Here is a 26384-nt window from a genome sequence, read left to right on the forward strand (position 1 = left end):
GCCCTGTACTCATCCCAAGAAGGGGCTGGTTGAGAATTTTTCTGCCAGTGAAAGCAGCACCACTTCCTCCTCAGCGTTCATTGAGACAAAGGTTGCAATTGCACAGTGCATTATGCACACGCACACATTGCTCAATCTGTGTCTGGTTGCTTCCTACACCATCCACCCCTTCACAAATGGCATCCCATTGAGGAAATTGCAGGCACACTGACTGCAAACACAGTCTCACAAAGACATTGTCAAAAGTCCCACCGTTGGCACCCAAAGTAGGGTTACTTGCCACGGAACTAGATAACTGGGTAATTGCCAGGGAACTATCCACCGTTGCCACCCCCACAGTACACAGCCCACACTGAATGAGAGAAGCAGGCATACTTGCAAGCACAAATTTCTTTCACATACACCCACCCAAGACAAGATACACACCCAGAAGAAAATGTCATTCACACATCCACAAAAGAACAGATGGCTCAGTGCGCACGCACACACACAATCACACCATATGTACAGAACATGAAATTTCACACACATATACTCCAGCAGTGAGTATTTGTGTGCACATATCACACTCTATACATACCCAGGACAGCATTTCCTATATTCCAGGTGACACATGACACAGCCGTCTATTCCTGTTCCAAATGAACAGACGCTGTAGCTCAGTAGCAGAGCGCTTGCTTGGCATGCAGAAGGTCTCAGGTTCAGTCCCCAGCACCTCCTGTTAAAAAGCTTGGGTCGTGTGAAAGACCACCGCCTGAGACTTTGGAGCCCCCTGCCAGCCAGAGTAGACAATACTGACCTCAATAGCCTGACTCAGTAGCCCTGTCTGCATGTTACAGCGAACCCATGTACAACCTGCATGTTTGTGCGTACACCTGCTGGTACGAAAGAGCCAACTCGTGTTCACTTGACAAATAGAAAGGGGGGGGCAGTAATGTGAGAATTACTCAATTAAGTGGACACTGTATACAGACTGTTCATTAGTTCAATATAACTGGTGGACACAGCTAGTACATGGCAGCTTTGTGTGGTTTTCTTACGTGGAGGGGCTGTAGCTCAGTGGAACAGCCTCTGCTTTTCATGCAGAAGAACCCAGGTTCAGTCCTCGGCAGCTCTAGTTAAAAGGGCGTGAAAGAATACACTTTTCCTTTGAGACTCCAGACAGCTGCTGCCAATCAGATTAGGTAAGCCAGTATAGTGTAGTGGTTAGCGTGTCAGACTAGGATCTGGGAGACCCAGGTTCGAATCCCTGCACTACCACGGAAGCTCACTGGGTGACTTTGAACCAGTCACATTCACTCAGCCTAACCTACCTCGCAAGGTTGTTGGGAGGGTAAAATGGAGGAGAGGAGAATAATGTGAGAAGCTTTGGGTCCCTGTAGGGGAGAAAGGTGGGGTATCAGAGAAGAAAATAAATAAATACTGACGTTGATGGAGCAAGTTAGGGATGGGGGGGCCACCAGGGAGAATGTGGCTCTTTTCAGGCATGCCGAGATATGGCTGGAGCTAACCCTAACTCAGAACTTGGTTGTGAGCTTCCAGGTAGAGAACCAGTTTGGTGGCGCAGTGGGGTTCAAATGGCCACAAAGCTCACTGGGAGATCTGAGGCCATTCTCTTTCAGCCTAACCTACCTCATAGGGCTGTAGTGAGGATGAAGCAGAGAAAAGAGGAACCACATACAGAGCACCCTGAGCACTTCTGGCAAGGGGATGGAGAAAATTCACAGATCGATAACAATGATATCCTACGCAGAATTACCACCTTGTTAAGCCCACTGACTTAGAAAGAGATAATCCTGCCTGACAGCAGAGAACTGCTGATCCACTTTTCTGCGCCACTTGCTCAGCATTTCGGCCTCTAGGTGCACAGAGGCCTCCAAAGCTCAGAGGCAACCAGCGCCCGTTCATCTACGCATTCCAACAAACCACAGTTAGTGCAAACCACAGTTTCCAAGCCCTCGTTTCAGATTCAGTTATGGTGGGGACCGGAATGGCAAATGGTGACTGAGCAATTTGGAAATCGCTACAGATGTTCCTTACGCTTGCCAGATTGTGGTCCGGCGGCTGTGGACTGCTTTTGCGGAGACAGGGTGCAGGTCCTTACAGCCCAGATGCGTGCCCTCTCAGACACCAGCCATTTCCCCGGTGTCCAAACTCGCCTTTCCTACACACACTCCATCGTGCCAAGTGCTGCTTAGCCACAACCTGAGACTGCAAAAGAAAAGAATGTGATGCGCGCAACAAGCTCGGTGGCTCTGTGCAACCCCATGGCAAGTTGTCCATGGGGTAGGAAACCCTACCCCCTGGAAAGCGCAGCCTTCCCCTCCCTCCCTCTGCAAGGCACATTCCGTCAATGCCCCCGTCCTCTCCGCCTCGACAGCATCTTGATTCTTTCCCTCCCGTCAATCAACCCGCAGCTGCAGAGCAGAAGCAAATGACTTCAGGCGCCAGAGGACCGCAGTGAGTCGGGCACCACGCTGGGTGGCTCGCAAACACTCAGCCAGCGCGCACAGACCGAGTTCAGCCCCTGCAGAGACTCCCCCAGGGACTCCGGGGAGGGGAGGGAATCGCCTGGCACCTGCCTCTGCAGTCTCTCGTTATAAACACAGTGCCTGGGGAGGGAGGAGAGACGGTCACCACATATGCCAAGCTTGCACTTGCGCCCTGCGATCCCCAAAGCCACTTGGTGGTGTGTGTGTGGGGGGGGGGTGTCAATCCTCTGCCTATTGAGTCCGGAAAGAAGTGCCCTCGAGTTCTACCGGAGTTAATCCGGAGTAAGTGGGACAGGGTGAAAGGGGGTAGGGGGGAGAGAGAGGAGGTTTCGCTTGGGGAGGGGGAAGAGGCGGTGGCGGTCGCAGCGCATCCGGATGGAGCCCAAACGGGCCCTCCGGAGTCGCTCCGGAGTCGCCTCGGAGGCTGCAGCGAACCAAGCGGGACTTCTCTGCGGTTCAACACGCCCTGCGTTGAATTCTTACCAATCCCCCACACACACGCACCTCGTCCGCCTCTTGCAGGGAGGGGGTCTAAAACGGGGAGGGGGTCTTGAAAGCTCCTGTAGTCACCCCCCATACACAGCCCCCAAAAGAGAGAGAAGCGCCTTTGCAGACCCTCCCAGGTTTCCCCTCGATTTCAGGGAGGGGTGGGTGGATTAGATGAGCTTGTGGGTCCCGATGGGGAAGGGCTGGGGAGGGGGGGGGTCTCACCAGCAAGAGGCGCCGGGGCGGTAGCCATGCTGCTGGCGTCGGGGGCTCCTTGGCGGCTCTGATCCGTTGCAAGAGCGAATGCGGCAGAAGACTGGCGCGAAGGTCCGGGGCTGGGTTGGGTTGGGTTTCCCCCCCTTCTTTCCACGTGGGGAGGGAACGACCAGTGGAAACCGAGAGGTGGATCTCCATATGCGGGGGGGGAGGGAACTTCACACCTTTGAACTCAACTCCCCCCACCCCCCCCCCCAAGAACCCAGAGTTAGGATGAGAAGCCCGGAATCCTGGCTCACAGGCAAACTCATATGAGGACCCCCACCCACCTGGCAAAAGGTGGCCGCAGACCCTTGGCTTCTATGAATGCACGCATCGTGGATCTGCCAATAGCTGGCGCTCGCCCTGGTCGCTGAATAGAGCCTCCATGTGCAGACGCAGTTTAGCTCTAAATACCTGCATGAGGAGACAGCGTGTAGGCTTCCTAGGGTGGGATGTGACAGGAAAGCAGATACTGGACTACAGGCAAGATTGTTGCATTGTTTTAATATTGTGTGTGTGTGTGTGTAGTGTAATGGTGCAGTAGCATAGTGGATAAGTGGTTGGGGTGCAAATCGGCACTCTGTTGGTTCAATCCCACTGCTGCCTTGAGGTTAGCAGGTAGCCTTGGGTAAGCCACTCCTCTCAGCTCCTCAGCTGTATTGTGGGGATAATAATACCACTGACTTTGTTCACCCCTCTGAGTGCGGCACAAATCTATCTAGAAGAGCGGTATATAAACCCAGTTATTCTGCTGCAGCAGCGGTGTAGACTAATACAGAAACATTCGATGTCTTTCAGGGGCAAACCTGCTCCTTGGAAAAGGGGCAGGAAAAAAGGTATTTGGATAGATGCCTTGGAAAAGATCACCAACATCCCCTCTGTCCCAGCACATGAGATATATTGCCTCTGGACATGGAGGTTCTATTTAGTACTGATAGTTTTCAACTGATCAGAGGTGGGGGTGACAATGTCTGAGTAATACCTGAGAGACACAGATTCAAATCTCCACTCCGCCACAACCAACAAACTGTATGATTATTCTCTTTCAGACTAACCTACCTCACAGGAGTGTTTTAAGAATTAAATGTGTAAGTGAGAGACATATTCACTGCCCTAAGCTCCTTGGGGGAAACAAAATGCACTACATACTCTGGGGAAAATGATTAGCAAGGCTTAGAGTTAGCAGCTATTTCCTTATACCCAGCATATGAGATACATTGCCTCTGGACATGGAGGTTCCATTTAGTTCTCATGGCTCTCAGAGAATTCAAGCCCTACAGAGGGTGGTTCCTTCCAGTGAAGGTTCTAGATCAGGGATGAGAAATCTTTTATAACATGAGCCAAGTTATGTCAGCATTCAGAGCAAGAGATCAACAAACAGCCAATATAAGAAAATCCATCTGTCTAACTGAAAAGATACAGCTGAACGTTATTGATAATTGACATGATGATGAATAAAAATCATAAACTTTTCACAACTCAAATACTTGCTGTTGTGAATCCTTTATCAAGGCACATACAAGGTCTCCCATATACACAGGAGCAGCCTGTGTGCCACTGTGTTAGAGCTCTGGCACAAATCTTTGTGTGATTCACACTTGGATTACTGATCCAGAGGAGTTAGCCGGGTTAGTCTGTAGTAGCAAAATAGAAAAGAGTCCAGTAGCACCTTTAAGACTAACCAACTTTACTGTAGCACAAGCTTTCGAGAACCACAGTTCTCTTTGTCAGATACATCTGTGATTCTCGAAAGCTTATGCTACAGTAAAGTTGGTTCGTCTTAAAGGCGCTACTGGACTCTTTTCTACTTGGATTACTGGAACATCTAACCTAAGAATAACATCTGAAGAAGTGAGCTGTGACTCACAAAAGCCCATACCCTACCCTGAATAATGTTAGTCTTATAGGTGCTACTAGATTCTTGCTCTTTTCTACTGCTACAGACAGACTAACACGGCTACCCATCTTGATCTAAGAATGACAGTTTTCAGACAGAGAAAATTACGACATGAGATTGCTGAAACTAAGTTTATATGCAAATTTAGAACAATGGAGCCCCCAAGGTTGAACCGGGACATAGGATTATTCTCCCATTACTGGTGCTAATTTTCTGCACTTCTCACCCATGCTTTATCAAGCTAATTACAATATGTATTATAGCTAGCTTCCTGACACTCTAATTTACAATATCCCTCCCATCCTCTGCCTGGATTATAAGGACTCCTTCCTTTTCCCACTTCTTGTGTCTGACAAAGGGAGCTCTGACTCTCAAAAGCTCAAACCCTGGGAATCTAGTTGGTCTTTAAGGTGCTACTGAATCTTGCATTTTCTTTTCTGTAAATCATCTCTAAGAAGTCCTTTAGACCCATTAAAATACTTCTTTAGCTATTCTAGTATCCCACCTAGCTGTCCAATATCCCTTCACTTAAAGATTGAGAGCCAGTTTGGTGTGGAGAGCCAGTTTGGTGTAGTGGTTAAGAGCGCTGGACTCTAATCCGGAGAACCAGGTTTGATTCCCCACTCCTCTGCTTGAACTCAGCTGGGTGACCTTGGGTCAGTCACAGCTTCTAGGGGCTCTCTCCGCCCCACCCACCTGACAGGGTGATTGTTGTGGGGATAATAATAACATACTGTGTAAACCGCTCTGAATGGATGTTAAGTTGTCCTGAAGGACAACTTAACACCAATTTGATATACATCAAATGTTGTTGCTGCTGTTGTTGTTAAGATTGAGGAGGGGCTGACACTCAGGGATAAAACAGGGGTTAAACATCTTTGCATGCAGAAGGTCCCAGGTTAAATCCTGACCCCTGAGAGCTGACCTTGACTGACCAAGTATATGCCACTTTCATGTTATTTTCATTTTTGTCTTTAGTTCTGTACCATACACCACATTTGGCTCCTGAGCCTAGATTGCTGGCCTCCTGTTCTAGATATATTGTACCAGTAGGCGAGCAGAGAGTGGCAAACAGGGGGGTGGGGGAGAAGCTCTGGTAATGAACATTGTGATCCAACATTTTATGATCACAAGGTGGGGGGAGAGATGGAAGAGAAAGAAAATATTCCCTCTCTCAAGTCAAAACATTTTTTTAAAAATCAGGGCCATACCCAAAGAAGGAGAGTCAGGGAAAGAAAGGATTTTTTCATCCTGTGCTTAATTAGCTTATGAAACTGACTGTCACATGATAGCGTTGATGGGACGGAGTGTCAATTGTTTTTAAAAGGGATTAACCAATGGCTGGAGGAGAGACAGTCAAAAATCCAACGTGCATGTTTCAATGCTGGGAATGAACAATTAGGAGTGAATTCGGCTGTACAGCTCATTGGTGGAAGCCTAAATCTGTATAAGAGCCCCTCGAGGCATTACACAGAACAGGGCGGTAGCATTCTGGCCTGTAGAAGGTCAGAGCTGTACATGGGGTGTACTCATTCTTTGCATTTTCAATGCATCCTAGCATATTATAAATTGAGCATATTGATTTAGCTTTTGATACCTTGCTTTTCTCCCCATCTGGGGCTCAACCCCACTTATAATGTCATTCTCCTCTCCTTTTTTTCTGAGAAAAGAGGTGGTGGAACTCAGTGGTGGAACTCAGGACTGCACAATGACGTCACTTTGGGTCAGCTGGAAAAAGAGGAGAGTTTTTAAAAGTTTAAATCGCCCTCGGCAAAAACGGTCACATGGCTGGTGGTCCCACCCCCTGATCTCCAGACAGAGGGGAGTTTAGATTGCCCTCCACGCTGCACGGAACAGAGGGCAATCTAAACTCCCCTCTGTCTGGAGATCAGGGGGCGGGGCCACCGTCCATGTAACCATTTTCAAGAGGTGCCAGAACTCCATTCCACCACTTTCACTCTAACTGCTATTCATATCTGAAAAGGGGAACTTATACTTTCGAAAGCTTATACTCTAGGAATCTTGTAAGGTGCTCCTGGATTCGAATCTTGCCCCTCTTCGGCAGACCAATATGGCTACCCACCTGAAACACACTACACCACACTGACTTTCTACAGGCTTCTGTGATATCTGAGCTTTTACATTCTCAGCCATCCCATTCTTAACCGGTTGGGGGAACTATGAAAGCTAGAAGCTTGTTAGCAAAAAAAGAAAGGATGTCCTGGCATTTTTGAGGTTCTGGCAGAAAATAACGAAGACTTGAAATGACTACTGATGAAGGTTAAAAGGAGAAAGTGGCAAAGCAGGATTACAGCTGAACATCAAGAAGACAAGAGTCATCATGATGACTGAGGAATTCCACATTTTTAAAGCTGACAATGAGGAAATTGAAATTGTTCAAGATTTTCTGTTCCTTGGTTCAATCATCAACCAAAAGAGAGACTGCAACCAAGAAATCAGAAGAAGATTGAGATTTGGAAGAGCAGCTGTGAGGGAACTAGAAAAGATTCTTAAAGATAAAGGCGTCTCTCTGGGGACCAAGATCAAGATAATCCAAACTATGGTATTCCCCATTACGATGTATGGATGTGAACGTTGGATGGTGAAGAAAGCTGACCGGAAGAAAATGGATTCATTTGAAATGTGGTGCTGGAGGAGAGTTTTGTGGATACCATGGACAGCCAAAAAGACAAATAAGTGGGTACAAGATCAAATCAAGCTTGAATTCTCCCAAGAAGCTAAAATGACAAAACTGTGTCTATCGTACCTTGGTCACATCATGAGAAGACAAGATTCTCTGGAAAAGTCAATAATGCTAGGAAAAGTGGAAGGCAGTAGGAAAAGAGGAAGACTTAAAATGAGATAGCTGGACTCAATAAAAGAAGCCACGTCCTCTGGTTTCCAGGATCTGAGCAAGTCTGTTAATGATTGGACATTTTGGAGGTCTTTCATTGATAGGGTCACCATAAATTGGAGGAGACTTGATAGCACATAACGCACACACAAGATGACCTCCTAAAATGCCTCACAAGTTTCATGAAGCATACAGCTGTACCCATCCTTCGATTCAGGCTTTTTCTCCTATGTAATAAAGCCAGCTGATGATTTTGGAAATATCATTTTGTTTGATGTGATAACGCATTAATTAATTGGATTGTGCCCAAGACCAAGTGCACAGCATTGACTGAATCACTCGTCTCCTTAAGTCTGCTTAATCAACAACTGTCATGCAAAATGCCAGCAGAGAATCACACTCCCAAGAATTTCAGAGCGGGCTGAAGACTTAAATAGGCTCCCGAACTCCACCGATTCCCTTAAGACAATCGCTTCAACTTTCCTAGGCAGCAATTCCAGGAGGGTAGTCTTTGTTATTCTGTTGCAGCGAAAATAAACAAGGGTCTGGTGGCGCTTTAAAGACTAATAAAACTTTTATTCGAGCATAAACTTCCGTGATCCAGAGCCCCTTTCGTCAGATGCATGTTGCTGAGCTGTGTTTTCCATGCTTTAAATTAGGGCAGTATGTGTGCCACAATCCCATGGGAACACAGGAAGGGGGAGAAAGTCACAAAATGTGGAACACCTTCAGACTGTATCCATTTTTCTTTAAAAAATAAATTCCTACATCTTATGGCTGTAAAAATAGGCCTGAAATAATGTCCTTAACAACAGCAACATTCCATTTATACACCACCCTTCAGGACAACTTAAAACCCACTCAGAGTGGTTTACGAAGTGTGTTATTATTATCCTCACGACAATCACCCTGCGAGGTGGGTGGGACTGAGAGAGCTCTGAGAGAGCTGTGACTGACCCAAGCTGTCTGTCTAATCAAGCCCATTGCCATATCGCTCTTCTTCCAAATTGCTCAGGGTGTTTCATGATTCTCTCCTTCCCATTTGATCTTCACAACAATCCTGTGAGGTCAGTTAGGCTAAGAGAGTATATCTGGTCACCACCACATATCATGACCGAATGAAACTATGAGACCGTGATTGGATTTCTGTCCGCTATTTTCTTTAAAGCAGGTGGGGGGGGGGGAGACAGGGACAGTGATGAGAATGAAGTCTTCCCACTTGTACTGTTTCCCTCAGACATATTGCATATCCCCCTTCCAAACTGCTATTTACAGTAGTGTCTACCAGAGATAAGTCCAGACTGTCAAAAGTGAGCCATTTTTAAAATTTATACCACACTTTTATTTCCCCACTAGCACAAAGGAGCTCATTGCGTCATTTCCCGGCCCTCTGACTTATCTGCATGATTATCCTGTTAGGCTGAGAGTGACCGGCCCAGGTTGTGTTTCAAGGTAAAGGAACCTCAGTGGATCTCAGGGCCCAGTTTCCTGCCTCCTTGATATCACTGTCAGTTGTCTTTGAACACACCAAGCGGCTGTATTTTGAGTCAGACCATTCAACTGACAAGGTCAGTATTGTCTACTCAGACTGGCAGTCTCTCTCCGGGGCCTTTCGCATCATTTCCTAACTGGTCCTTTTAACTGGAGATGCTGGAGATTGCACCTGGACGTTTCTGCAGGTAAAGCAGATGTTCTCTTATTGAGCCGTGTCCTGTCCCTTTAGTGATTTGTAAACACAGGGCTCATTTCGAGGGGGAAGGCACAAGAACGCAGTTCCGGCAGTTCCCCAAAGAGGTCACAGGTCAGGTGGCCCCGCCCAACTGACTCTCAGCCATTTTGGGCCCGTTTCAGCCTGGATTGGGGCCGAAACAGCCTGGATTGGGGCCTCTGACGGGTGGTGGATCCAGGGCTGGTGCACCCATTGAGGCCAGGTAGGCGGTTGCCTCAGGGTGTAGGGTGCTGGAGGGGGCACTGGAGGAGGCGCTGGGAGTGGGAGCGAGTGCCATGGAGCTGCAGCCTCCCAGCCCTCCCACCTCGCGCTGCCGCCGCTGCCAGCACACGCCCCCGGCCGGGTGCAGCAGCCACGGGCAGACGTCTGAGGCGGCGCAGGGCAACCGAGCAGGAGAGCTGGGAGGCCACCTGTGCGCCATCCCAGCTGCCTGCCGCATCAATCGGGCTGGCTCATGCACACGCCCGTGATGACGTCACACGAGACGTCATCACGCAGGCTTGTGTGTGTGTGCGCGCACGTGTGCACCCAGCCAGCTGGCTGCAGGCGCCGGAAACCCTGGCACCGCTCCTGGGTGGATCACTCTCCCACTCAGCAGCAGCCCTATCCTGACCATCTTGGGCCCAATTTCGGCCCTGAATGGCCAGGATTGGGTCCAAAACAGCCAGGATAGGTGATATCAGGGGATGTGGCATATGCAAATCAGTTATGCTAATGACACACCTCCAGTGATGTCAAGGGGCATGGCATATGCTAATGAGTTGTGCTAATGAGTTATGCTAATGAGTTCCTCCAGCTCTTTTTCTATGAAATGACCCCTGTGTAAACACCACTTGTTTCAATTCAGAACTGGCTCCGAAATTATGAACTTCCTTGTGTTGTTCTCAGACTCACCATTTGGTCTGGAATTGCCAGGCTTTGCTCACTCGGTTTCACTGATTGATTCAGGCAACGTTGTTAGGAAGCAGTTGCATGTCAGCCGTTTCTTTAGATCATAAAGGACGTGAGCGTTACGAGGTGGACTGATTCATTTCCCAAAACTTGCGTTTACAGTTTGGCAACATCACTTGGTGCACATGGATTTGTGAGGTGATATTCTTTATTTGCAAATACCCAGGACGGCTGCTAGTTAGCTGGCTTTAAAGAAGAGTCCAATCTAAGGGATTAATAGTGTTTATGTTGATGGCAGTGCATAGGGTAATAGCAAAAGAAAGCTGCAAAATCTCTATCACTGCATTATTGGTACTCTGAGTTAGGGCCAATAGCTATGGCAGAAAAATCAGCTTCAAGTAGTTAACGATAATGCTAAAATATCGGATTTCTATGAAATGTGGCATGATTTTATTTCATGTATGAATCAGAAAGGTGGCCAGCATCAACACCCTTCCTCAAATTATGGAAAAAAAATTAGATATGAAGTATGTAACAAAATACTTTTTTTAAAAAATCCTGTGTGCCTTTAATGATTTCCTCTCTCAGTTATATCTTGCAAGATAAATTTGAAAAATGTGTTACATATTAAGCCCTCTGTCACCAGCTTGATTCATCATTGTCTCTTTTGGGCGTTTTCTAAGTGTTTTTCTTTTTGTGATCTTGTTTGTTACATCTGTAATTCAGATGGTGGTTGTTCTTTTTTTGTCTGAAAAACTAATTAAATTTTTTTAAATAAAAAGGGGTACAGTCAATTTATGGCAGAGGGAGGTCCATCAGTGGCTATCAGCTGTGATGACTAAATAGAACCTCCATGTTCCCAAACAGTGTATCTTTACTCTTCAGCGCTCTGGGGGCAACAAAGAGGAGTGGCTTAGGCTTCTATGGCCTTCTTGTAGGCCTCTTGAGGACACATGATTGGCCACTCTGTAAAGCAGAACACAGGACTATAATTCTTGACATTAAAGTCTGGGTATAAGCAACTAAGGAGATGGGAAGAGAGCTATTATATTTTATTTATTTTATTTTATTGTATTTATATTCCGCCCTCCCCGCAAGCAGGCTCAGGGCGGATAACTTAGTTGTGCTGTTATGAATTATCAGGGCTTTTTTTCTGGGTAAAGAGGTGATGGAACTCAGTGTGTTGCCCTTGGAGAAAATGGTCACATGGCTGGTGGCCCCGCCCCCTGATCACATGGTGGGTTGCTCTCGGAGAAAATGGTCACATGGCTGGTGGCCCCGCCCCCTGATCGCATGGTGGGTTGCCCTCGGAGAAAATGGTCACATGGCTGGTGGCCCCGCCCCCTGATCCCGAGCGGCATGGAGGGCAATCTAAACTCCCCTCTGTCTGGAGATCAGGGGGCGGGGCCATCAGCCATGTGACCATTTTCAAGAGGTTCCGGAACTCCGTTCCCCTGCATTCCCCCTGAAAAAAAGCCCTGTATATTAATATATTTTTCTGTTAGCTTAAATCTAATTCAAATGTAGTGTTTGGATAAGTTTCTATGCACGTTCTATTGTTATTCATATCATTTCTTTTTAAATAAAACCTTTACTCCCCCCCCCCTCCAAAAGAGCACAGGACTAGATGGAACTCTGATCTGGTCCAACATGGTTGCTCTTAACACGTGTCCAGAATGCAAGGACAAGAAGGAACAGGCTAGCGGAGTCAAATAACCTTCCTTGCTCCGTAGTGACGCTGTGATTACAGACCCCACATTGTTCCCAAAAGCCATGTGATGGTAATCAGGAGAGAGAACTGAGGGTACTAGGCAGGTAAAGAAGCTAATTAGATGTTTATGATGGAAAAGACTGGCATCAGGTAGCCCAAAGGGATGTGATTATAATTAAATGAATAACCCGGGATGTAGGACAGAGAACGGAATGTGCCTGCAGGAGAGGATCAGTCCATAGACAGCCTTGAGTTGTGAAAATAGATGTCTTCTGGAGGGGGCAAGGAACAGGAGCTCCCATGCTTTTCAGTGTTGGCCAAGCTCAACTTTAGAGCAGGGGTCAGCAATCTGGTATAATTAAAGAGCCAGACTACTTCAAAGTTCAGAGCACGAGATCAGTGAAGTATAAGAAAGCCCATATGCATAACTGAAACTTTACACATTAACATTACTGATAATCAGGGCTTTTTTTCAGCTGGAATGCAGTGGAACGGAGTTCCGGCACCTCTTGAAAATGGTCACATGGCCAGTGGCCCCGCCGCCTGATCTCCAGACAGAGGGGAGTTTAGATTGCCCTCCGTGCCGCTCTGGTGCAGAGGGCAATCTAAACGCCTCTGTGTGGAGATCAGGGGGCGGGGCCACCGGCCATGTGACCATTTTCACCAAGGGCAATTTAAACTTAAAAAAAAATCCCCCCTTATTCCAGTTGAACCAAAGTGACATCATTGTGCAGTCCTGAGTTCCACCACTGAGTTCCAACACCTCTTTTCCCAGAAAAAAAGCCCTGCTGATCATTATCAAGGGGCTCAATAATCCATAAAATGTGGAGCCTGTTGTAAGTCTTCCTTTGTCCAGAAACAAGATCGCACAAGATCTCACAATAAGGACTGCCTTGCACATTTTTTTAAGTGGCAGTCTTCTAAGCACAGTTTGCACTTGAATTCTTGGCAACAGTTCACCTCTCTCATTTCCCTTTAAGTGAAGCATCTCTGGTGGTGGAGAGTGCTCTCAAGTCATAGCTGACTGATGGTGACCCCTAGTGGGGTTTTCAAGGCAAGCAACTAACAGAGGTGGTTTGCCATTGCCTGCCTATGCAGCCCTTGTCTTTGTTGGAGGTCTCCCATCCAGTTACTAATCAAGGTCGACCCTGCTTAGCTTCCAAGATCTGATGAGATCAGGCTCACCTGGGCTATCCAGGTCAGGGCTGAAGCATCTCTTAAGAAGCCCATAAAAATCTTTGCCTGCCATTTCCTTCACAGCCTGGTTATTTAGCACCCCACTTAATTCTTCCAATATACCTTAAATCAAATATTTCAATTTCTTTTTAAAAAAATCATATTTGGTTCCCTACTGAGACACATTTTTCTCTACGGCCATAAACAGACCTCAGGAATGCTGTTCCCATGTTTCCCATTGTTCATCCAAATTTTGGACTCAACATACAATTCAAAGTCGAGGAGTCTTCTACCAAGAGTATTTTTTTTAAAAAAAAGATTCAGGGAACTGTGTAGTCCCTGAATTTCCCTACAAGGGCTAAGCCCTTTGGTGTGAAACCCAGTTTTAATTTCTGAATCATTTGCACTTTGGTAAATATCTTCCTGTCGGATGTGTGCATTTCAAGATTTTTTTAAAAAATCAACATTCACAAAACGTCATCAGCCCCAGTTAGTATCAGGCTAGATGAACCCCTAATGCCCCCCCCAAGGCAGAAGATTAAAACTTCATACATTTCACCCCAGCCACATTCCTGGACCCTGTGTAAAGCTCCAGTTGAATCATTTTATTAAACCGTCTCTTGTCTGCAGAGATTTCTGGCTGGGCACGCCATCCATCTTCACTTTCTGCTTGTGGGTACAGGAGGCGGGCCAGAAAACCTATCAGATATGCACACACATAAACACACACCTAAGGCTGCGCCAGGATTCCTTTCTCTAATGCATTTCCCCAACCACAACGCCTCGCTCTGTTTTGCAGTCTGAAGTGTCCCAAAGTTTGGAGAGTAGCGCTCCTGCTTCTAAAAGAGGCTCTCTCTCTCACACACACACACACACACACACATACACACACACACATACACACAGGGCTTTTTTCAGCAGGAATGCGGTGGAACTGAGTTCCAGCACCTCTTGAAAATGGTCACATGGCCAGAGGCCCCACCCCCCTGATCTCCAGACAGAGGGCAGTTTAGATTGTCCTCTGCGCCGCTAGAGCTTTAAAACTTTAAAAAACTCCCCCTTTGTTCCAGCTGACACAAAGTGACGTCATTGTGCAGTCCTGAGTTCCACCACCTCTTTTCCCAGAAAAAAGCCCTGCTCTCTCACGCACACACACACTCCCCGCAATCCCCAATCATGCATGCTGGCCCTGTGAATTGCAGCAAGATCACTGGTCTTAATCTGTCGGCCAAGATCCACAAGTGGCTACACTTTAACTTCAGGTGAGAGGTCACAGAGTAGCATTGACACATGTTGCCTACAAGGGTTGAGAGCTTCTTGGCAGAGCGAAGGGAGATCTATCTTTTGACCTGGTTGTTTGACATCCTCTGCACAATGTCTCAACTGGCAACTGACAGGCTTGAAAGTGACTTTTTGGGACATGTGTTGGGAACACAGTGCCGAAGTGTTTGATCACCCGTTTTTCCCCCCCAAGGGGAGGGGCGCAAAACCCATTGCCATGCAATATCTGCCTTGGAGAATGAGATGTTGGCAGGAAAAAGTTTGCATCATGCTACATTCAGGAGAGGACACTATTTTTACATTTTCAAGTTCGAAATGCAGCCTTGATCTTTGTTCAAGGAGGTTGGGAAAGATACAACAACCGGCTTATTCTTCACGAGTTACAGAACATATAGTTTGGGCTTGGGTTGCCACCCTGTGTCAGATAAAATACTATTACAGGCAAGTTGTGGGTTGTTGTCAGTTCCTACCCAATTGGCATCAAGATCCTGCTGCATGTGGAAAAGGATCTTCCCCTCAGACCATTTTCCCAAGATCAAACTCTCCAGGGAGAGGAGAGTTTGCATTGATGAGACAGAAAGATGTCAGCCAGAGAGCTGATTTTTTGAAGCGTTCCAGAGTTTTGATTGCGAGGAAGCCAGGATGTCTGCAGTCCCTTCTGAAAACACGCAGGGCTCTCAACTTCAGTGAACAGAATAACAAGTGAAAGTCAAGGCCTGATTGCCTGTCCTGGTGGCTGATTTTTCATTCCTTGATGGGACTGAATGAATGGCAGAGAGGCCACATTGCATTTCTGCCTTCTTGAAAAGAAGGACGTATGATTTTCATCACAGAAGGATGGATGGCAGTGCGGGGGGCGGGGGGGGGGGGGGAAGGCAACCTGCTTGAACGATTACCAGCTCTGGAAATTTTGGAGGGTGAGGGGAGAGTGCAGCATGGATATGATACCATAGAGTCCACCAAGTTGTCATTTCATCTAGGGGAACTGACTGATCTCTGGAGATCAGTTGTCATTCTGGGAAATCTCAGGCCCCACTTGGCAGTTGGAAGCCTTAGCTTGAACGCCTGAAACCATCTTTGTCAATTTTATGCTGTCATTCTATTATAATAGATCAAGATGAGTAGCGTGTTCGTCTGTCTGTAGCAGTAGAAAAGAGCAAGAGTCCACTAGCACCTATAAGACTAACATAGATGCAGAGGAGTTAGCCGTGTTAGTCTGTGGTAGCAAAATCAAAAAGAGTCCAGTAGCACCTTTAAGACTAACCAATTTTATTGTAGCATAAGCTTTCGAGAATCAAGTTCTCTTCGTCTGATGCCTGATCTCTGTATCAGGCATCTGACGAAGAGAACTTGATTCTCGAAAGCTTATGCTACAATAAAATTGGTTAGTCTTAAAGGTGCTACTGGACTCTTTTTGATTATAAGACTAACAAAATTTGTGGTAAGTTTATACCACAAAGCTCATACCGTATCGCAAATTTTGTTAGTCTTATAGGTGCTAGTGGACTCTTGATCCATTCTATTTTAATAAAATTTAGAAAGACATTTTGCTTCAAACCCAAATTGTTTTCTTTTGGGAGTACAGGCTCTACAAAGAGCATATCCCCTTCTAATGGTGAGGCCTACCGGTACACTCAGGGAATCGGACCTCAGTTTTGACTTGGCCCTTAATCCTATCTGCTGCACCCCCAAAGAAGGGCAGTCCGTGACACTGAGAAATGACAGCATAACTCAATATGCCCACCTCATTCATCTCTGCTCACACACCCATGTTCACAGCCACAGCCAGCCCGTAACATTGGAGAAATTAGCATTTTATTGTCATAAAAGGCACTTGCTAGGCTGATGGGGTTCAGAAGAAACACACAAAGCAGTCAGCAAAGCTGAGGCCAGATGGGGAGTTTTCCAGCATGGAGCTGCTCTAAAAAGCGAGCGAGCGCTGCCTTTCGGCCAGCAGGAACATCTAAATCTGTTACCCCACCGTGAGAAAATATAATCTAGCCAGTGCATGTTGTTATCGCCCTCTGCTGGAGAGAAAACAAATGGCTCTGTGTGCAAGAGAGAGCTGTTGTACTTAAATCTAGAGACCCAATTGTCACTGTAAAGAAACCCAAGAGAGATTTGAGGACCTGCATTGTCTACAGAAGACCAAACAAACTGTTCAAGATAGCTATTCACTTCTAAACACAGCAGATGCATTAGAGAAAATGCCTGGAGCAAAGTTTTTTAGGAGATTGTATTTGTTATTAGGGTATCACCCAATCCAAGCGGCTGCAGAAGTCAAGGAAAAACCTGCCTTTGTTTTACCCTATGGACTCTCTCAGTACTGCAGAATGCTGCTCCGGTCCTACGAATGTCTTAAGTACCTTTCAAACTGACAGTGCCAATTGTCCGTTTTATAGGGCTATGTCAATTTCCACTTTTAAAGCTCCAAAATAACCTCCTGCGGCATGAAGAATGGGAGTTGGGGAGGGGCACGGCAGGGGCAAGGAAAATGATGCTGACGTGGTCAGAACGTGCAAAAATGCACACCATATTTGCATTTAGCATCAACAAAAAGGGCCACGTTTACTTCCATCCCTGGTGTGAGGCCTGCACCTTGTGGAGGCTCACGGGTTACCCTTTCTCTGGCCGCGGCTGTATCAAGGTGGGAACTAATGCCAACCACAAGCACCGCCAGGCAAGGGTCTTGCCCGCTTCCCTGAAACATGGAGCAGGTGCCACATTGGAGAATGGTGCTCAGAAGAGCCACACGTGGCTTCTCAGCTGCTGAGTATTACCGATCCAGACATTGAAGAGCTAACGCTGAATAGAGAAAATAGCTTTTCAGGAGAACAAAGGTGATATAAAACAGGCGCCATTCCCCTTATTTTATTTCACCCCTTCCCATGACGTGCCACAAAAGCTTATGCCCAAATGAGCACGCATCCCATGGCCACCTCTGTCCCTGTTGTGCCGCACACAAACCACACTGGAGGGGAAATCTGTCTCTCACCTTCCTGTCTGGTGCCTCCTCTGTTGGACCAGATTCCTGCATTCAAAAGAGAGCTTTGAATCCAAGCAGACTAGCCAGCATTGCTAGATGAGTATCCAAGGAAGATTTTAGCAGCATTCTGACAACTAGCAATTGAGCACACTGCACAGGGCAGGGGGGAGGAAAGGGCAAAATGGAGATCTGGAAGCTCAACTGATAACTCTGCCACTCTCTAAGATGTCACTTAATTTTTATTATTTGGAAAGGTTCCTTTTTTAAAATGAATCTTTCCCCATTACCTCAGGGGTGAGGCCACTCATTTAACCCAGTGGGCCATCTGGAGAAGCAGAAGGTGGGAAGCAGTTCCCCACAGCCTCAGTTGGTAACTCTGGGTCAGAGACAGCCTCCAAGCAAGAACTCCAATGACTTGCTCCCAATTGGCTGCCTAGCCTAGCTGCAAACCCCAACCATTGCTTGTTCATTCATTTACTCCTATGGGTAAAGAAACAAAGGTGCAGGTTTTTCTCCAAGGGGATGGCAGAGTTGACTTGGCAGGACGTTCCTGCCCTCCCAGATGAGTCTGGAGGCTGGCCACCATTGGTCCAGGACTGGGATAAAAGGCTTCTCACACGACACAATGTGGGTTGTCGTGTGCCAATCATTGACAGGTATAACTCATTCCTCCCTCAAGGAGAAGAAGTATACCCCGGTGGGGCACAGGTCTCTGACTTCCCCCCTCCTATTTTCATAGCCAAGCTATCACGCCCTATTCCTTGACTGCATCTCTGTTTTCTTGGGAAGGCTGTCGGTTATAATTTAGAGAAGAGGTGCTTGAGATGTCTGCAGACTCCGCATCCCCCATTGCCTAGCACTAATGTTAAGCTTCGAGATCAACCATGTCTCTACACTGGCGAGTAGCAGGGGCCAAGCGGAAAACTGAATGAGAGGCTGGGGCTCAGCAGGGCCAGGAAGGCCTCGGGCCTGGCTTTTCCTGGTTGGCTGGGTCTTTCACTGAGGGAGGATCTAGAGAGAGGACCATGTGGAGCAGGAAGGGAAACGATGTGTGGATCTGGTGGACGACAGCATCTCGGGAGCAGCCTAGAAGGAGGGGGATAAAAGAAAGTCAGTCCAGTCTGTGGGAACAAGTCAAATATAAACTTCGAAACAGAAAAGCCAGAAGTCTCAGTGCACAATGGGACTGCAAAGGGAGCTCTGACTCTCCAAAGCTCATACCCTGGATATCTAGTTGGTCTTTAAGGTGCTACTGGACCCAAATCTTGCTCTTCTACAGACCAACACGGCTGCCCACCTGAAATTATCTAAAAGGACTCACATGATCCCCAACTAGCCTGCCTTTCTCTACCACCCTTCACTGTGAGATGTCCTCCTTATTGGTTTTGAAGTGTTTTTTGCAGTCATGGCCATATTCTCACTGAGGTGCAAGACCTGTGTTTTAACATCTTTGTGTGATAACAGAGATCTCAACATTTGGGGGCGGGGAGGTTAGATACAATTTTTTTAAGGAGCATGAACCTGAATGTGAATGCAATATGTCAATTGCCTCCAATTTCCATTTTTTAAAGCTCCAAAATAACCTCCAGTGGCATGCCTAGAAGAATGGGAGTTGGTGGGGGGGGGGGAATGGCATGGGCAAGGGAAATGATGGAGATGCGGCCAGAACAAGCAAAAATGCACACCCCATCCACACAGTGAACAGCAGTGATTTGACTGTGATCTTTCCCCAAAAACTAGGTTTGGAAAAGATCGAAACAAAGCAGGGGAAAACCCAGAAAGTAGACAATTACGGAATGAAGTCATGTGTATGCTTAAAAAAAACCTACCTTGCTTCAGTCCAAATATCAAACTGGAACAAAACCTCCACAGGGAAGCAACCATACCTTTCTACGGCAGGTACATTTAACAATTTTTCAGACTTTGATCCAGAAATATTATTTATTTGCAATGTTCTTAAATGCTGCGGGGGCTCTGTCAAAATTTCTTGGTTGTCTCAATAACTACATTGAATCCCCTTATGGAAAAAAAGGTTGGATACAAATATTTTAATAAATAAGCAGCTCACCGGTTCTGATCTTCTTCTATCTCATCCTGGTGGATAAGCCTAAAGAGGAAGCAGAAAGATGCCTGAGTGAGCTATCCCTATGGAATGGTTGGTTTCTATCCAACCCAAGCTGGGACAGTTTGTCCCCTCCAAGGCTCATTTCGAGGGGGAATGCGCAGGAACGCAGTTCCGGCAGGTCCCCAAAGAGGTCACATGACAGGTGGCCCCGCTCACCTGACTCTCAGCCATTTTGGGCCCATAAATCAGCCTGGATTGGAGCCGAAACAGCCCGGATCAGGCCTCTGATGGGTGGTGGATCACTCTCCTGCTCAGCAGTGGCCCAATCCTGACCATTTTGGTCCCCTTTTTGGCCATTTTCAGCCCCTTTTTGCCATTTTGGGCCCAATTTCAGCCCTGAATGGCCAGGACTGGATCCAAAACAGCCATAATAGGTGATGTCAGGGGGTGTGGCATATGCAAATCAGTTGTGCTAGTGACACACTTCTGGTGTTGTCAAGGGGCATGGCATATGCTAATGAGTTATGTTAATGAGTTCCTCCAGCTCTTTTTCTATGAAATGACCCCTGGCCACCTCCAAGATCTTCTCTGGGCCAGATCAAAACACCCCTGTATATCTTTTTTCAGAGTCAAATTCTGCAACAGATGCCCCGGGACTGTCCCTTCAGGACAGAGCGTTGATCGGTTTTGCGATGGGGGTTTGTACCATCCCAGGGGCATCTCTCTTTTTGAGAAGACTGTTACACCAACCCATTGTCTGAGCAGGAAAGTTGTTTCTTGAATCAGATTCTCTTCGTGATTTGAGGTCATTCCTAGGGTGGGCCTGGGGTGGGGGGGAATTGTCTCTTGCCAAACAGCTGGTGTTTTAAGAGACGTGTCGCTAGATCTGTGCTTATTTTGAGGCTCCCTCAAACAACCCACTCTGCAGAACTAGTGCAGAAGTGGGCATTGCTGCTGTTTTGGGGACAGGGTTTCTAGTCCTCAAGTTTTGAAGACAAGAGGGATCCAACAGGGAAACAGGGAGAAGGAAGAATCGAGTCTACTAGGTCTTACGTCGGATTGAGTTGCGCAAGGTACCCTCCTCTTCGTCAGGTTCCCCGGTTCTGGGAAAAGAACAAAGCTATCATGCCTGGTCTTTGCACACATCCAGCTCCACTCACATCTCTCATAGGGCCAAGCTGAGCACAAAGATCTTGTCTAGGCAACTGCCTTCTATGTGGCCCCCTACAAGGGTTGTTTATGCCTTTATCCTGGTGCATGCCAAAAAAAAAAATTAAAAAAATTGTAAAACAACAGCGCCACCTGCTGAGAGATCAGCGCACAAACATTGATGCCCAATTGAGAACCTTATAGTCTAGAGATAACCCTATAGGAGTTGTAACTCTCTCTCTCTCTCTCTCTCTCTCTCTCTCTCTCTCTCTCTCTCTCTCTCTCTCTCTCTCAACTTAGCCTCCCTCACAGGGTTGTGATGTGGAAGAGAGGCCAACAATGTTATACACTGCCTTGGGTCCCCACTGGGGAGAAAAGCAGAGTGTAAATAAATATGCATTGATCCATTCTTTTTTACCGCACCCAAGACCATTCAACACAACAGCAAACTCGGAGTGAAGCAACTAGGGTTGCCAGCTCTGGGTTGGGAAATTCCTGGAGATTTGTGGGTGGAGCATGGGAAATACTGAATTTGGGGAGGGGAGGGACCTCAGCAGGGTATGTTGTATAATGTTATATAATGTTGTATAATGTTATATAGTTGTATAATGTTATAGAATCCACCCTCCAAAGCATCCATTTTCTCCAGGGGAACTGATCTCTATAGTGTGGAAATCAGTTGTAATTCCAGAAGCGCTCCAGGTTCTACCTGGAAGTTGGTATCCAATTCCACATACATATGCCTACATGAACGGGATCATTGCAAAGACTCCAATCCTAAGCATAATTATCTGGGACTAAATCCCATCAAACACAGTGGGAACTTATTTCTGGTTTGGAGCCCCCTTGTGCCCTGCATGCTGGACTTCTGAGACGCCTGTGGCCCTTTAACTCTTTTGGCACCCTCAACCCAGGTCTGGCACCCTAGACAATTGCCTAGGTTTGCCTAATGGACGAACCAGCCCTGGCCTCTCTAAATCTCTTCTCCTCTCCCCCAGCCATTTTGCTGTGAATATGAAAGTATCAACCTGTGAAGTGAGCTCTGATTAGTGAAAGCGTAGTGCTGAAATAAATTTTGTTAGTCCCTGGGACTCCTTTAATTTTGTCTCCACTTTCTGTACATGAGGTCTCTGTGTTTGTTCGTTCATTTGTTTCATTTATACTCCCCCTTCTCTCAATGGGGATCCAAAGTACCTTACTTTGTTCTCCTCTCATTTTATTTTCACAACAACCCTGTCAGGTAGGTTAGGCTGAGAGTGTGTGACTGGCTCAAGGGCACCCAGAAAGCTTCCATGGAAGAGGGGGGATTCGAACCTAGATCCTAATCTACCACTCTAGCCACTATCCTAACCTGGCTCTCCAATTTCCATCATTTCTGAAATCATCAAGAAATGAGGATGAGACTTTAAAAATATTTCTTGTTATCCTATTTTCCCCCTCACTTTGCTAAGCCAGCCACCATAAGCCACAGCTCCCGACCTGCCTTCATCTAGTTAAGCATTCCAAGAGATTTTTTTTTTACCTTTGCTGCTGATTGAATTTGCAACGGCAGCGTCGACCTTGGAAAAGAAGAGATTCCCATCACAATTAGCAGCCAAAGACAACCTGAACAGGGACACGCAGGTCAAGAACCAGCACTCTGGAGGCCAGCTCTATCGCCGCTGTTTCCAAGGGCCAGGTAGGCTTGCCAGACCCTCAGTCAGAGCTGGGCATCCCCTGTCCCATTGGCAGGTTCCCTTGCCTGTCACTCCTCCAAACCCCTATTTGCCAGAATTAGGACTTTGGTTCTCTTAAATGGGATTCATCTGCATACACTGATTTGAACAGAGAAAGTTTTTTTTTTAATATTGAGTCATATCCTTTGTCCATCAAGGCCACTAGGCCAGTATCATCTGTGCAGACTGGCAGCAGCTCTCCGTGGTCTCCAGTCGAGGATTCGCCAATCACTTACTACCTGATCCTTTGAAAACTGGAGATGCCGGGGATTGAACCTGAGACCATCTGCAAGCTGAGAGCCTCTACCATGGAGCTAAGGTCCCTCCTCTCTCTGTTCTATTTTTCTTTTCTTTTTTCCTTTTTTAAATTTATCTTTTTTTTTAAAAATTAATTTTGTAAAAAAATTAAGGTTTTTATAAAACAAAAATAACAACTAGCAACCAGACATAAAACAAAACTAAGAAAAAGGGGGAGGAGGAACTAAACAAACTAAAAGGCTTCCTGTTTTCTTTGCAACAAATATAAGTATCATTACAACATTTTCTCTTACTCTGTGTTTACATAGAAAAGCTCTCTTTTTTCCTATTGACCAAATTCCCTATTCGTCAAATCCACTAATTATCAAACCATTATCTATTTCATGCAAAAAGTCTCCAACGGGTTTCCAATCAGCAATAAACGAACTCATTGTATTTTCTCTCTGTTCTAGATTTGGGGGTTGCCAAAGAATTCTGACGACTCTTTCTCCTATTTTTGTTAAAGTTTGCCTGTTTTTTTCATAATGCGATTTTGTTAGAATTGCTGCTTGAGAATCTTTGTGATTGGAAAGAAGTCATCAATCCATGAATGAAAAGCACGCACAGGCTGGGGAGGATGGAAGATGGAGCAAATTGACTTACTGAGCACAATAAGAATGCCGAGCAGGAACAAGACGACGGCAAAAACCAGCCCTCCAATTCTCAGGGAGCGATAATCTGGGGAGGGAAAAGAAATCAGCAGCAGGTTAAGGCTGGGAGCTCAACTCTAATTTATTTACTGACTTCATTCATACTCCACATTTCTCCGCTATTGGGACCCAAAGCAGCTTGCATTGTTTTTCTCGCCTCTATTTTATCACCATAACAACCCTGTGAGGTAGGTTAGGCTGAGAGTGTGTGACTGGCCAAATATTACCCCGAGAGCTTCTGTGGCAGAGTGGAGATTTGAACCTGGGGTTTCCAGATTTTAGAGCTAAACTACAAGAGAGAAATTACGCGAGGACGTGCAGGTGAAGGGAGTCACAATGTTAGCCAGGAAGCTGAGTTTTAAAAGACAGATCAGAAGTCTTTGTCAATTTCCCCTCTCTGCAGAGCCAGAGGGTTTGTTAATTTCCTCTTCTCCTCCTGAAGGCTCTGTCAGTTTCACCTCCCCTTCTAGGAGGCAAAGAGGAAATTAACAAACCCTCTGAGGAGCAATCTTCCCTGGCTCTGTAGAGAGGGGAAATTGACAGAGCCGATCACTTTTAAAACTCAGCTTCCCACCTAGCATTGTGACTCCCTTCACATGAGCATCCTTGTGTAATTCATCTCTTGTACTTTAGCTCTTAGTCCAACACTCTTGCCACTACACCACACTTGGACCAAAACACTGTCTGAAGATCTGTTTTCCTTGAAAAAATTAAATCCTGCCCTCAAGTCACAGATGGCTTATGGTAAGGTTTTCCCTATAGGCCTTTAAAATCAGGAGGAAAATAGCCAAGAGTGCACATCTTTTTACCATCAGAGAGTCTGGTGCAAGTGGAACTAAGAGCCAAGCTACAAGTGATGCCTTACACAGGTTGGACACTTGTCAACTTCCCTCAAGTTCTGATGGGAAATGTAGGCGTCCTGGTTTTACAGCTTGGCTCTCCATTACAGCTGCAAGACCAGGATGCCTACATTTCCCATCAAAACTTGAGGGAAGCTGACAAATGTCCAACCCGTGTAAGACGTCACTTGTAGCTTGGCTCTCAGGTGGGAAAGCTCTGGAGCAACTCCCTCGCATTACGATGAGGACGGACTAGAGAGCTTTCCAGTGGTTTGCTATACCCACCAACCAAAGGAATCATTTGATTTCCTTTTTTTGTGTGTGTTAACAATTTTATTCATCTTCTAAGAAATTTATGGTGGCGAAATTAGATCTCCATTTTATCCTTACAACAACCACACAAAGTACTCAAGGTCTTCAAGAGCCCAACTGTATGTTACAAAGCCTTCAGGTCACGAGATCTGAGTTCAACCAGACATGCATTGCGAGTTCCCCACCATGAACTCAAATTCCCAGGCGTGCGGTGGCTTGATTCAGGTCAGGCCTCCACCACCACCTCCCTGCACCATTTCCCCAACATGAAGCACCCCCATGGGGTGATATTTGCCCCCTTGTATTCATGTACCGGACTTTTATTTTTTGTTTAGACCAACACATCCATCAAGAACCGGCAAAGATCTTGCAAATTCCACGTACGTGTCTATGTTAAGGCGACCGTTTGTGATAACCGACAACATGTGACAAAGAAACTTGACTAACTCACCATAATTGAAGGGGTCGTGCGTTGGTTCGGTGTCTGGTTCTGAAACAGATGCACACAGAGAGGCGATTTCTGAGATGCGTTATCCTGAATCCAACCCCTAGCTCATATATTAAAATGAAACCAATGCGCTTAACGATGCAGCTCCCATTCTGATAAATCTGGAGTTTGAGAAAGAGGTTGTACATCAGCTTCTCTCTGGACAGAAAGCTGGACAAAAAGAAACCTGGCCACCAATCCTGGATTGATATTTCTAGAGAGGAATAGAGAGATTTATTTAGGGATAGAGGATCTGCTGTCCGTGCATGAGCTCCCAGGTTCAGTCTCCAGTGTTTCCAACTAAAAGGATCCGGTGGTAAGGGATGCGAAATATCTCTGTCTGAGACCCCAAAGAGCTGCTGCCAGCCTGAGCAAGAAACACTGAAATTGATAAACGGTCTAGAATCAGTATAAGGCAGTTCCATGTATGTGTTCATGTAAATGAGAGCAGCTGCAAATCAAAGGAGACAATCTTGAGAAAAACAGACTGAGGGTCTGACTCGGCATAAGGCAGCTTCCCCTATATTCACAAAACCTTTCTCTAGTGCATCCTTCAGCCCAGATTAATTTGTTTCCACGCATGCTTGCTTTGAGGCAATTTTTAACAACTTTTTCTCCTGTGGAACCTAAAACTGGTAGCCAGCAAGAGTTTGGCCGAGGGAGACAGCTCTGATCAGGGGATGTTGAAACAATGTTTTTTTTTATGATGTTCAGCCAACTACTTTACTCTTCTTGAGATCAAATAGGCGTCTGTTTTCCTAGTAATGCTTGTTCAGGTCTTATCCCACTTCTAATAAGTTTTGTTTTATACATGAAAATATCTCCCCATGTCCGAGCATCACAGAGCTGAACAGGTTCTGAATGCAACCTGTAAAGGTGAATCAGGGCAGAATGGCCATTTAACTTACAGGGGAATTATCCATGCTGTTTTTGCATCTTCAAACTGCCCCGTGCAGCCACTATAGGCTCCGTTATGATCAGGGATTCTTCCTGGGAAAAGAGCAGGGCTTTCTTTCAGCAGGAACGCGGTGGAATGGAGTTCCGGAACCTCTTGAAAATGGTCCCATGGCTGGTGGCCCCGCCCCCTGATCTCCAGACAGAGGGGAGTT

General features: G+C 46.4%; 1 protein-coding gene across 2 annotated transcripts in view; it reads right to left on the reverse strand.

Moving 5' to 3' along the window:
* Window positions 1-16573: 16573 nt before the first annotated feature.
* Window positions 16574-26384, reverse strand: part of LOC129343535 (phospholemman-like) — a 28170-nt gene continuing 18359 nt past the window's right edge. For both annotated transcript variants that reach the window (XM_054999791.1, XM_054999792.1), the window contains exons 3-8: window positions 25240-25278; window positions 23591-23665; window positions 22498-22534; window positions 20880-20929; window positions 19830-19868; window positions 16574-18847 (exon numbers count right to left, since the gene is read on the reverse strand). In XM_054999791.1, coding sequence (XP_054855766.1) covers window positions 19846-19868; window positions 20880-20929; window positions 22498-22534; window positions 23591-23665; window positions 25240-25278 — 224 coding nt within the window. In that variant the 3' untranslated portion in view covers window positions 16574-18847; window positions 19830-19845. The remainder of the gene's footprint in view (window positions 18848-19829; window positions 19869-20879; window positions 20930-22497; window positions 22535-23590; window positions 23666-25239; window positions 25279-26384) is intronic.

This window comes from Eublepharis macularius, chromosome 15 (assembly GCF_028583425.1).
Source record: "Eublepharis macularius isolate TG4126 chromosome 15, MPM_Emac_v1.0, whole genome shotgun sequence".
NCBI lineage: Eukaryota > Metazoa > Chordata > Lepidosauria > Squamata > Eublepharidae > Eublepharis > Eublepharis macularius.